At 40.2% G+C, this 11,215-nt stretch overlaps 1 protein-coding gene across 1 annotated transcript; it reads right to left on the bottom strand.

Annotated features, from left to right (window-relative positions):
* Positions 1-2,299: 2,299 nt before the first annotated feature.
* Positions 2,300-9,801, bottom strand: JCHAIN (joining chain of multimeric IgA and IgM). Its single transcript, XM_087962721.1, has 5 exons — positions 9,521-9,801; positions 4,819-4,951; positions 4,601-4,681; positions 2,900-3,219; positions 2,300-2,869 (listed from the first exon to the last, which is right to left on the bottom strand). Exons 1-4 carry the CDS (start codon positions 9,582-9,584, stop codon positions 3,021-3,023), a joined length of 477 nt encoding a protein of 158 aa, XP_087818847.1. The 5' UTR covers positions 9,585-9,801; the 3' UTR covers positions 2,300-2,869; positions 2,900-3,020.
* Between the last annotated feature and the right edge of the window lie 1,414 nt (positions 9,802-11,215).

The raw sequence follows: 11,215 nt of genomic DNA, 5'->3' as shown, positions 1-11,215 counted from the left end.
TCTGCATGTAATTTTCTGAGCAATACCTGGGGAGTATTCCCTAATCCTTTGCCTCTTTTTGAAATTGATTGGAACAGCTTGCCTTCAGAAGTTGTGGGAGCTTCATCCCTGGAAGCTTTCAAGAAGAGACTGGACTGCCATCTGTCAGAAATGGTGTACGGTCTCCTGCTTGGGCTGGGGGTTGGACTAGGTGATCTACAAGGTCCCTTCCAACTCTGTTAATCTGTATTAATCAGAGTAAATTATGTAGTTGGAATCAACAGACCTGCTTGGTACACCTAGAAAAACTCAAGAGTCATCCAACGACAAATATTTTCTTCCACCAGTTTGTTATTGCTGTCTCTAACCACACCACACACGACTGCTTAGTTATATTCCCCACCTACAATTGGCAGGACATCCTGAGGTCTTCAATCTTTCTCCCCCTGCAGTATGTCTTTATTGGCGCAGTGGTTAGAGTGCAGTAGTGCAGGCTACTTCTGCTGACAGCCAGCTGCTTGCAATTTGGCAGATCGAATCCCACCAGGCTGAAGGTTGACTCAGCCTTCCATCCTTCCGAGGTGGGTAAAATGAGGACCCAGATTGTTGGCGGGGGCAATAGGCTGACTGTGTAAACCGCTTAGAGAGGGCTGTAAAAGCACTGTAAAGCTGTATATGTCTCAGTGCTATTGTGCACCAGAAGTGGTTTTGTGCTGCATTGCTGTCTTCAACATACAATGTTCTAAAAGTTGTCATTGTTGGTTCCCTCTAATAAAATTCTGTCCCTATCCTAACATCACCCACTATGTGAGGTGAGCTTCAAATCCTCCCCACAACCACAAGAAATTTGTAGGGTGGGAGAACAAATGAACAACCAGACACAAAAGAGTATGGAGATTCTCAGTCATCCAGGTCATAGTTGTCCCAAAGGTGCTTTGTTTTCAAGAGGCAACTGGACTTTCTTTGTTTTTGCTTTGAAGATGTTTTGCTTCTCACCCAAGAGGCTTCTTCAGCTCTGACTGGATTATGGGGAATTCTAGTCAGAGCTGAAGAAGCTTCTTGGATGAGAAGTGAAACGTCTTCAAAGAAAAAACAGAAAGTCCAGTAGCTTCTTGAAAAAGCACCCTTGGTACAACTAGATAGAGAAGGAGAACCTGTTGGAACTACAGGTTTACTGCTGTGGAAGATATCATTCCAGGCAGATTCCTCCATTCCCTCCAGAATCTTACATTGTCCATATCCTGCATCTTAAACTGGAGTGAAGAGAGGAAACATTGGGGGGCTATAAGTCACAATGAGCACCCAACTAACCAGGATCAACTCCAAAATATTTTGACGGAGCACTGGCCCTTGAAGTGGTATATTTGTCTGTTCATTTATTTTATACACACACACTTACATATACCCACTCAAGACAACGAACATATCTAATAATTCTTTTTCTTTCTATTTTGCCCACAAGAACAACCTGTGAGGTGAGTGGGCTGAGAGAGAGTGATTGGCCCAAAGGCAGCCAGCCAGGGTTCATGGCTGAGGTGGCACTAGAACTCACAGTCTCGTGGCGGTTGGCCCAAAGACACCCAGCTGTCTTTCATGACTGAGGTGGGACTAGAGTTCACAATCTCCTGGTGATTGGTCCAAAGTCACCCAGCTATGTGTCATGGCTGAGGTGGGACTAGAATTCACAGTCTCCTGGTGATTGGTCCAAAGATACCCAGCTGCATTTCATGGCTGAGGTGGGACTAGAATTCATAATCTCCTGGTGATTGTCTGAAGACACCAAGCTATCTTTCATGGCCGAGATGGGACTAGAATTCACAATCTCCTGGTGATTGGTCTAAAGACACCCAGCTGCATTTCATGGCTGAGGTGGGACTAGAATTCACAATCTCCTGGTGATTGGTCCAAAGACACCCAGCTATCTTTCATGGCTGAGATGGGGCTAGAATTCACAATCTCCTGGTGATTGGTCCAAAGACACCCAGCTGCATTTCATGGCTGAGGTGGGACTAGAATTCACAATCTCCTGGTGATTGGCTCAAAATCATCCAGCTGGCTTTCATGCCTGAGGTAAGACTAGAATTCACTGTCTCCCACTTTCTAGCCTGGTGCCTGATGCGTCATACGCAGGCCACGCCCACCCCAGCTCCACAAAGGGGAAAAACATCGCGATACATCACGTGACAGCCACGTGACATGATGGCAAGTTTGACACCCAGGCGCTAGACCAAACTGATCCTTTACGCCACTTTTATAGCAGTGAGAACTCCAACCCACTCAAACTCACAATAAAGCTGAATTCCGGTGAAACGACGATCGCTCTGATGAATTATTATTTTATTGATGACATGCAAGGAATGAAAAGGGTAAATACAGAATGCAGATAATAAGGGGAAAGCAATAGTTGTTTAAATTGGAAGAAGCATATGGGGAAGAAATCAAGGGAGAGCATTCTGCTGATGCAGAGGAAGAGATGGATAACTTTTAAACCTTCTTTTCAGCGTTCGGAGCGAGGTGAGAATGTCTACACCAAAGACTTAGGAATGGCTACTCTCTTCCTCCCAGGAGGGCTATGCTTCCAAGAGAGAGATGTCTCGGGAAATTCCCAGCAGCCAGGCCAAACTACAATTCCCAGGATCTTTTGGGAGAACAGAACATTTATTTGAGCTCTTCCTCCCCCTTCTTAATTCCATGGCACGGGTCCCCAAACTTGGCAACTTTAAGACTTGCGGACTTCAACTCTGAGTTAAAGTTCACAAGTCTTAAAGTTGCCAAGTTTGGAGACCTCTCTTCTATGGCTTTTTACTGATCAATACAGATACCCAGCATGGCAGGGAGAAAGGAAGGAGTGGGGTCCTTGCAGATTTTAAAGCTTAGGATATGTAACTTCCTACACACACACACACACACACACACACACACACACACACACACACACAAATGAGCTGTGAAGTGGAAGCAATCTCTGGTATAATAAGGTCAGACATTTATCTGTGGTGTAGACATGCTCAAGATGCTCCACAAAACAATGACCATGTTGTCTAATCCGGATAGCAAGCTTCGGGGTTTATGGCTGTCAGAATGGTCGAAGTTTTCCCCCTGTTGGAGAACAAGGCAGAAGCCGTGTAACACTTATTCCGGTCGTAGGTGTAACAGGGTTCCTCAGGATGACCGCATAAAGTGTTCTCGCCAAACGTCACTCCTTTTTCCATTCTCGAGGGGACATCACATTTGTCACAGCTGGAACAAAAGAGAAACATTAAGGCGCTGGAAAAAATATTCTGGAAATATCACTTATACAGATTACCAGAGTTGGAAGGGACCTTGTAGGTCATCTAGTCCAACCCCCTGCCCAAGCTGGAGACCCTACACCAGAGGTCCCCAAACTTGGCAACTTTAAGACTATGCTGGCTGGAGAATTCTGGGAGTTGAAGTCCACAAGTCTTAAAGTTGCCAAGTTTAGAGACCCTTGCCCTATACCCTTTAACAGAATAACACAGTCAGAAGCTATCTTGTAGGTCATCTAGTCCAACCCCCTGCCCAAGCTATCTCGCTTCCTGTTTGTTGCTGAAAGTGCAAAATGATTTTATAGAATTTCTTTCTCTTTGCAGCAGCTCCTGCTTTGGTCTTCATTAATAGGAGAAGAAAGCTTAAATTGCTCTAGGAGTATATAGGGAGTCGGATACAGATTAACAGAGTTGGAAGGGACCTTGTAGGTCATCTAGTCCAGCCCACCGCCCAAGCAGGAGACCCTTAGGACTACGATTGAGCTCAGAATTTTTGTTGCTAAGTGAGACAGTTGGTAAGTGAGTTTTGCCCCATTGTACAGCCTTTCCTGCCACCGTTGTTAAGTGAATCACTACAGTTGTTAAATTACTCACATGGTTGGTAAGTGAATCTTGACCAGGTGACCATGGGGATGTTACAACAGTCATGAGTGTGTAACAATAATCACTCTCTGTTTTCACTCCTGTTGTCGCTTCGAACAGTCACTAAATGAATGGTTGTAAGTTGAGGATTACCCATATTACCTTCTGATTGGTCAGAAAAGAATTACAGGTACTCCTCGACTTACGAACCTCAGTTGAGCCCAAAATTTCTGTTGTTAGGTGAGGCATGTGTTAAGTGAGTCTTGCTCCCTTTTACGACCTTTCTTGCCATGGTTGTTAAGTGAATCACCACCATTGTGAAGTCAGTAATGCAGTTGTTAAGTGAACCAGGTTCCCCCATTGGCTTTGACTGGTCAGACGGTCGCAAAAGAGGATCACAGGTGGTGATCTTGGGATACAGCAACTGTCATAAATCTGAGTCAGTTCTCAAACATCTGAATGTATGTAAATCATGTGACTATGGCTTAATAAATAAATAAATAATGAATAAATAATAAAGTGCCGTTTGAATTACAAATAAAAGGAGCTTTTTCCAAACTTTGTTTTTCCTTGAAGTCGTTTCGCTTCTCCTCCAAGAAGCTTCTTCAGTTCTTTCAGATGAGAAGTGGAACGTCTTCAATGAAAAACAAAATCCAGCTGCCTTTTTTAAAAAAAACATTTTTGAGACAACCATCACCTGGATGACTAAGAATTTCCATAGATAAAAAAGAGAGAGAGAGAAAAAAACTTACAGCTTGGAGAGCTTGTAGACAAATTTGGTTCTCACTGGTGAGATGGGATCAGAAATGTTCTCCCTGGCGTTGAGGGGAACTCTGCAAAAAGGAAATGCAAAAAAAAAATGACTGCGTATTAATTTGTTCTCATGAAATGCAACAGGAATCTATATTTGCCCTACTACAAATTGTCTTCAGAAATGCAAAATGCAGAGGGAAGTTAAGGCATCACTCACATGATACGGATGTTCCTCTCCAGGACTTTTTCTTCAGGGTTCTCTTTATCTGGGACAAATTTTGATGTCACTTTTACACACTGGCACTTGTTGTCCACCAGAACTTTCCCTTCATCTTCCTCCTGCCAGTAAGCTTAAAACAAATAAAGGAACCACGTGGGAAGCTAATCAAGGAGAGAAGCAACCTACAACTAAGGAGACATTTCCTGAGAGTTAGGACACTAAATCTGTGGAACGAGTTGACTCCAGAAGTTGTGAATGCTCCAACACTGGAGGTTTTTAAAGAAGCGATTGGACAACTGTTTCTCTGAAATGGTAGAAGATCTCCTGCTTGACCAGAGGGTTGGACTAGAAGACCTCCAAAGTCCCTTCCAACTCTGCCATTTTGTTATTCAAAGAAATGTGTCAATAAGAAATGAGAACATTCTTTAATGCCTTTTAATCCGGGGTTTGATTTTAATCACATGTGTCCAACAGTTTTGAGACAGCAAGTCTGGCTGAAAGAGAAGTTGGACTATTAATAATATTGAGAAATGTATCTGAAAGGGACTGGAAGCTAAATTTAGGATAGGTGCAAAGGAAACCGAAACCGCAGCCTTTCAAGATGCCTTTTCAGACACAAGGCAGGATTTTGCAAGCTAATCTTTAGATGGTAAACAAATACTTGAAATTAGCTGAGTCACCTCTTACTCTACAGCTTTCTGCAATGCTGGTTGGGTTTGTGAATTTGGCAACCCCCACATTAGCCAATCGTATATTGACTCAAATATATTGTGCAAAGCTAAGCCTCGTCTGGCCTTCCAGCTTTGGTTCCCAGTCAAGCTTCCTACATTCTGACCCAAAAGAAAGAACCTGTAGACTTAAACCAGAGACGTTCTCTAGAACATTCTGCTGTTTGAAGCTTCTGAATGAAGAATGACTACAGTCTCGTAAAAACTTGTGCGTCACCTGTAGTTCTAAAGCTGCATTTGATTTGGGGGGGGGCTAATTTCATCTTGAGGTTGCCCTAATGTCAAACCCCCGTTACCTGTAGCTCCTTCCCTGGAAGCTGCTCTGTGTGTGTGAGAGAGAGGGATGGACAGGAGGAAGAGAGAGAGAGGGGGAGGGAGGGGGAGAGAGAGAGAGGCAGGGAGGGAGAGAGAAGGGGAAGGAAGGGAGAGAGGGGGAAAGAGGGAGGGAGGGAGAGGTGATAGGAAGAGAGGGGGGGAGAGAGAGGAGGGGAAAGAGAGAGAGGGAGAGAGGGATGGAGGGAGAGAAGGGGGAGGGAGAGAACCAAAAGAAAATATAATTTATTAAAAGAATGGCTGCCCCACACTCATGCTTCCTGTCTGATTCAGCCCTATTTAATGTGTGCCACCCCAACAGCTTACTTGAGAGGGAGGGAGAAGAGATAGAGAGGGGGGAGAAAGTGGGGGTCATGAATGAGGCACAATTGAAAAAAGATGACCCATCTCCATCATTGTCCAGATAGGTCAGTCAAAGGCTGGACTTCTTAAAGCATTTTCTCTCTCTCTAATTGTCAAGTCTCTTGTGTGCCTATGTGTGGATGTTTTCATCTTTTCATTATTTTTTTCAAGGCTGTTAACATCCGCTGGACTTTCTCTTTGGAGATATCATGATGGGAAGAGCTTCAACTTGTTGAGTTGTCTGTTACTTAGTCACCATGATACAAAAACAGATGGTGACACACACACACACACACACACCAAAAAAAAGAGTGCAGAGAAGAGCAACAAAGATGATTAGGGGGCTGGAGGCTAAACCACGATTGAGAAGGATTAGGATATGATATGATGGCAGTGTCCCGATATTCTCTGTCCCAGAGAAGAGGGCGTTGGCTTATTCTCCAAAGCACCTGAAGGCAGGACAGGAAGGAACACTTGGAAGATCATTAAAGAGAGATCCAACTTAGAATTAAGGAGAAATTTTTCTGAAAGTGAGAAGAATTAATCAGTGGAATGACTTGGCTCCAGAAGCTGTGGGTGCTCCATCACTGGAGATTTTCAAGAAGAGATTGGACAGCAGAATTGTATGAAATCTTCTGCCATGGGCTGGAAGGGTTGGACTAGAAGACCTCCAAGGTCTCTTCCAACCCTATTATTCTATGTTCTAGTTTTCAATTTTGAGGGTCCAGGATTCCTTTAAGTAAAAGGGTGCAGCTCTGTTAACAGCTCCATATTTTTTTCTGTTTCTCCCTTCCCCACAAGGTTGTGAGCACATCTAAAATCCACCCATCTGCACATTTGTAGAGTTTTTGCACGAAGCAGAAAAATGCATATTCTTATTTCAGGTTTTTATGATTAGGAAAATAAATGGATTGTACAAAAAACTGTTAGGGTTTCTTCTTTTTGTATTCAAAATCTATAAAATATTCTGAATGAGAGATCATTCTGCAATTGCATTTATATTTGTTGCAAAGGAAATTGGAACCTTTTTTTATTTATTTTTCCTTTTGATTCTTTCTTTCTACACTTTCGCTTTTCTTTTCTTTTTCTTTACTGTTTCTGTGTTAATTTGTGTTTTATGGATTTGGTAAAACTTTAATAAAACATTATTTATAAATAATAATAATGTCCATCCATCTGGGTTTCTTTTCCAATTCCAGCTTCTGCATTTAGTCACCCTTCTGAACTACTTTTTGGGAGATTTTAAGAAATACAATGAAGGGTGTTTCTACCAGAAATGAGCTCTAACAGTCAAGTCTGAAAAAGACACATCCAGAGGGAGGATGGCAAAATATCGAAAGATATTGAAATTCACAAGGCAAAAGTGATACTCCATTTGTTTAAGTTGGAAGGAAGGAGAACTTCACAATTTAGGTTATCCCATAAAATCAAACCAAACAGTTTTGTTAGGATTAAGCACCTTGGGATTGTTATTTTAAAACATGGCTATGAAAATGTAAGGAAATGTAATGTTTTAAACACAAAAAAATACCGGAATGCTCATTTTATTACATTAAAAGTGTTTAAATTAGGTGTCTGTCTCCCCTCATCACTTTAAATCAGGATAAAATAAGGAATTTGGTCCCACATTTCTTACTTTTGAGCAACCAGTGAGACTTCTTACATGCAAGAAATATTGGAGTGCTCATTTTTATTGAATATTTCATTAAGTATTTAATGAATATTTGTATGTGTATTCAATATATTAAATACATTAAGTATTTAATGAATATTTGTATGTGTACCTTCTTCCTCCCATCACTTTTAAATCAGCGTAAAAATAATTTATTTTACTCCAGCATGTCTTGCTTTTAACAAATAGCTATTATTAAACCCCCAACATTTTAAATGAGGATAAAATAAGCATTTTATTCCAACATTTCTTACTTTTTAACAAATAGCAACCAGTAAAACTTTTTAAAATGCAAGAAATACTGGAATGCTGATTTTACTGAATTGGAAGTATTTGATGAATATTTTTATGTGTATCCTCTTACCTCCCCCCATCACTTTTAAATCGGGATTAAATAATTTATTTATTTTATTCCAGAATTGCTTATTTTTAACCAATAGCCATTATTATGTCCACATCATTTTAAAGCAGTATAAAATAAGCATTTTAGTCAATCATTTCTTAATTTAATGAATAACCTTTATTGTGCTCTGCAGATAATGCAAAGTAAAGTTTTACAACTGAAGTTATAAACTGAAATTATACAACTATTTGCCATTATAAACAGCTATTGGTAAGATGATACAAAGTTTCTACAAATTCCAGCAATCTATCTCTCTCTCTCATCCATCTCTCTATTATCTATCTATCATCTATCTATCTATCTATCTATCTATCTATCTATCTATCTATCTATCTATCTATCTATCTATCTATCTATCTATCTATCTATCTATCTATCTAAAGTTGTACATGCTCCAACACTGGAAGTTTTTAAGAAGAGATTGGACAACTATTTGCCTGAAATGGTAGGGTTTCCTACCTAAGCAGGGGGTTGGACTAGAAGACCTCCAAGGTCCCTTCCAACTCTGTTATTCTATTCTATCATCCATCTATCATCTATCAATCATCTATCTATCTATCATCATCATCCATCTATCTAGCATCCAACTATCATCTATCTATCTATCTATCTATCTATCTATCTATCTATCTATCAATCATCTATCTATCTATCATCATTATCTATCTATCTATCTATCTATCTATCTATCTATCTATCTATCAACTATCTACCTATCTATCTATCATCATCCATCTATCTATCATCCATCTATCTATCTATCAATCATCTATCTATCTATCTATCTATCTATCTATCTATCTATCTATCTATCTATCTATCTATCTATCTACCTATCATCATCTATCTATCTATCCATCTCTCTCTCTCTCTCTCTATCTATCTATCTATCATCTATCTACACTCCTTATATACAGTAGGAAAAAGATACACATTCTTACTTTTACTAAATTATTGTTAAAAAGTCCCCTATAAACCACATCCAGAGATGAATGTATCAGATAAAGCAATGCTTGTGTGTGGGTGTGTGCACACATACATGCCCACATATTCCTACTTACAGTATTTTAAACCATCTAACAAAATATATTAAGCCTCCTATACCAGGATTATTATTATTATTTTTTAAAAAAGTCTCCTAGGAGAATGATTTAAGGGATGGACGTGCCAGTTAAAGCAATGGGCAATTCCCACCCAGGCTGCTTGATTAATTTCACTTACCAGTCACAAAAACTATGCTGCAAAAAATGATCCCAATTCCATAGAACATCCAAGAAGTTTTCATCTTTGAGTCGTGTGTTCTGGTGTTCTCTTCTGTGGGCTCCTCAACAAGGAAGGTTCGTGTGGAAGTGTTATGCACCAGGGTTTTTTTTCCTCCCTGAAAGATCCAGTCGAGATGCACTGAAGGCTGTGACCAGATACTGTGAAACCACAAGTGATTGTCGGTTTACTCATCAAAGAGAAAACCTCCCCATTCTTTGAAAGCTTGACTAGACGGGAGCGTTTTTTCTCTTCCCTACTTTATTAAGGTTTATATTCATATTGATAGTATTGGGGATGGAGAGGTAGACTCATAGTATAAATGGAAAGATATGCAACATATCTTTATAATTTATATTGTTTTATTTGTTTCCTAGTATGATTTGATTGCTTATTAGTAACCTATGACTATCACTAAGTGTTGTACCTTATGATTCTTGATGGATGTATTTTATTTTTTCTTTATGTACACTGAGAGCATTTGCACCAAATTCCTTGTGGGTCCAATCACACTTGTCCAATAAAGAATCCTATCCTATCCTATCCTATCCTATCCTATCCTATCCTTTCCCATCCCATCCCATCCTATTCTAAAATGTGTGAGGATACAAACATGCTTTGAGCAAGTTGTGATGTTCTGGCAGAGTGTTTTTTCAAACTTGGCAGCTTTAAGAGGTGTGGACTTCAACTCCCAGAATTCCCCAGCCAGCATGCTGGCTAGGGAATTCTGGATGTTGAAGTCCACACTTCTTAAAGTTACCAAGTTTGAAAAACAGCTGCTTTGGGACTCAGTAAATTAATGTTATCTAGTACAGGTAGTCCTCAACTTACAGCAGTTCATTTAGTGACCGTTCAAAGTTGTAACGGCACTGAAAAAAGTGACTGATGACCGTCATTCGCGCTTACGATCGTCGCAGCATCCCCATGGTCACATGATCAAAGGCTTGGCAACTGCCTCATAGTTATGACGGTTGCAGTGTCCTGTGGTCAATGCATTATCTCTTGCAACCTTCTGACAAGCAGATTCTCTTAACAACCGTGTTACTGACTTAACAAGTGCACTGATTCACTTAACAACTGAGGCAAAAAAGTCATAAAATGGGTCAAACTTACTTAACAAACGTTTCACTTAGCAACATAAAGTTTGGGCTCAGTTGTGGTCATAACTCGAGGACTGTCTGTACTGCAATACAACTGGGAATTTAATCTTTTCTGGAATAGATGCTACCCCTAAGAGGCCACTGGGGCATAAATAGAATAATACCTAGCATAGAGAATAATACCTAGCATAGAATTAGATTTATATAGTTCTCAGCCAATATAAAAAGACACTGATTTCCAGTGGGATAATTAATAATGCCTGTTATAGTTATTGATAGTTCCATTATTCTTTTACTGCAAAAACCACAAACCGCTTGCGTTGTCTTAAAAACTTTTTTTTAAAAACTTCATAGTGATAAATGATTATTACATGAAGGTTTTCTTAAATCACTGTCTGCTTCTATAGCCCCTTGTAGAAGGGATGACATGATAGCAGTCAGTTCCAATATCTGAGGGACTGCCACAAAGAAGAGAGAATTGGTCAATTTATTCTCCAAAGCACCTGAGGGCAGGACGAGAAGCAGTGGATGCAAACTAACCAAGGAGAGAAGTAAA

The sequence above is a fragment of the Notechis scutatus genome, chromosome 4, assembly GCF_049901735.1.
Source record: "Notechis scutatus isolate UNSWTSFEM ecotype Mainland chromosome 4, rNotScu1.2, whole genome shotgun sequence".
NCBI classification, from domain to species: Eukaryota; Metazoa; Chordata; class Lepidosauria; order Squamata; family Elapidae; genus Notechis; species Notechis scutatus.
Note: the sequence above shows the minus strand (reverse complement) of the source record. Positions and strands in the feature narration are given on the sequence as shown.

What these genes read in the sequence shown, in the direction of transcription:
- JCHAIN (XM_087962721.1), bottom strand. Translation starts at nt 9,584, where the DNA reads ATGAAAACTTCTTGGATGTTCTATGGAATTGGGATCATTTTTTGCAGC. An exon ending in GAGAGGAACATCCGTATCAT is followed by an intron (nt 4,682 to 4,818) that starts GTGAGTGATGCC and finishes TCCTTTTTGCAG; the next exon opens with AGTTCCCCTCAACGCCAGGG. An exon ending in GTCTACAAGCTCTCCAAGCT is followed by an intron (nt 3,220 to 4,600) that starts GTAAGTTTTTTT and finishes CTTTTGTTCCAG; the next exon opens with CTGTGACAAATGTGATGTCC.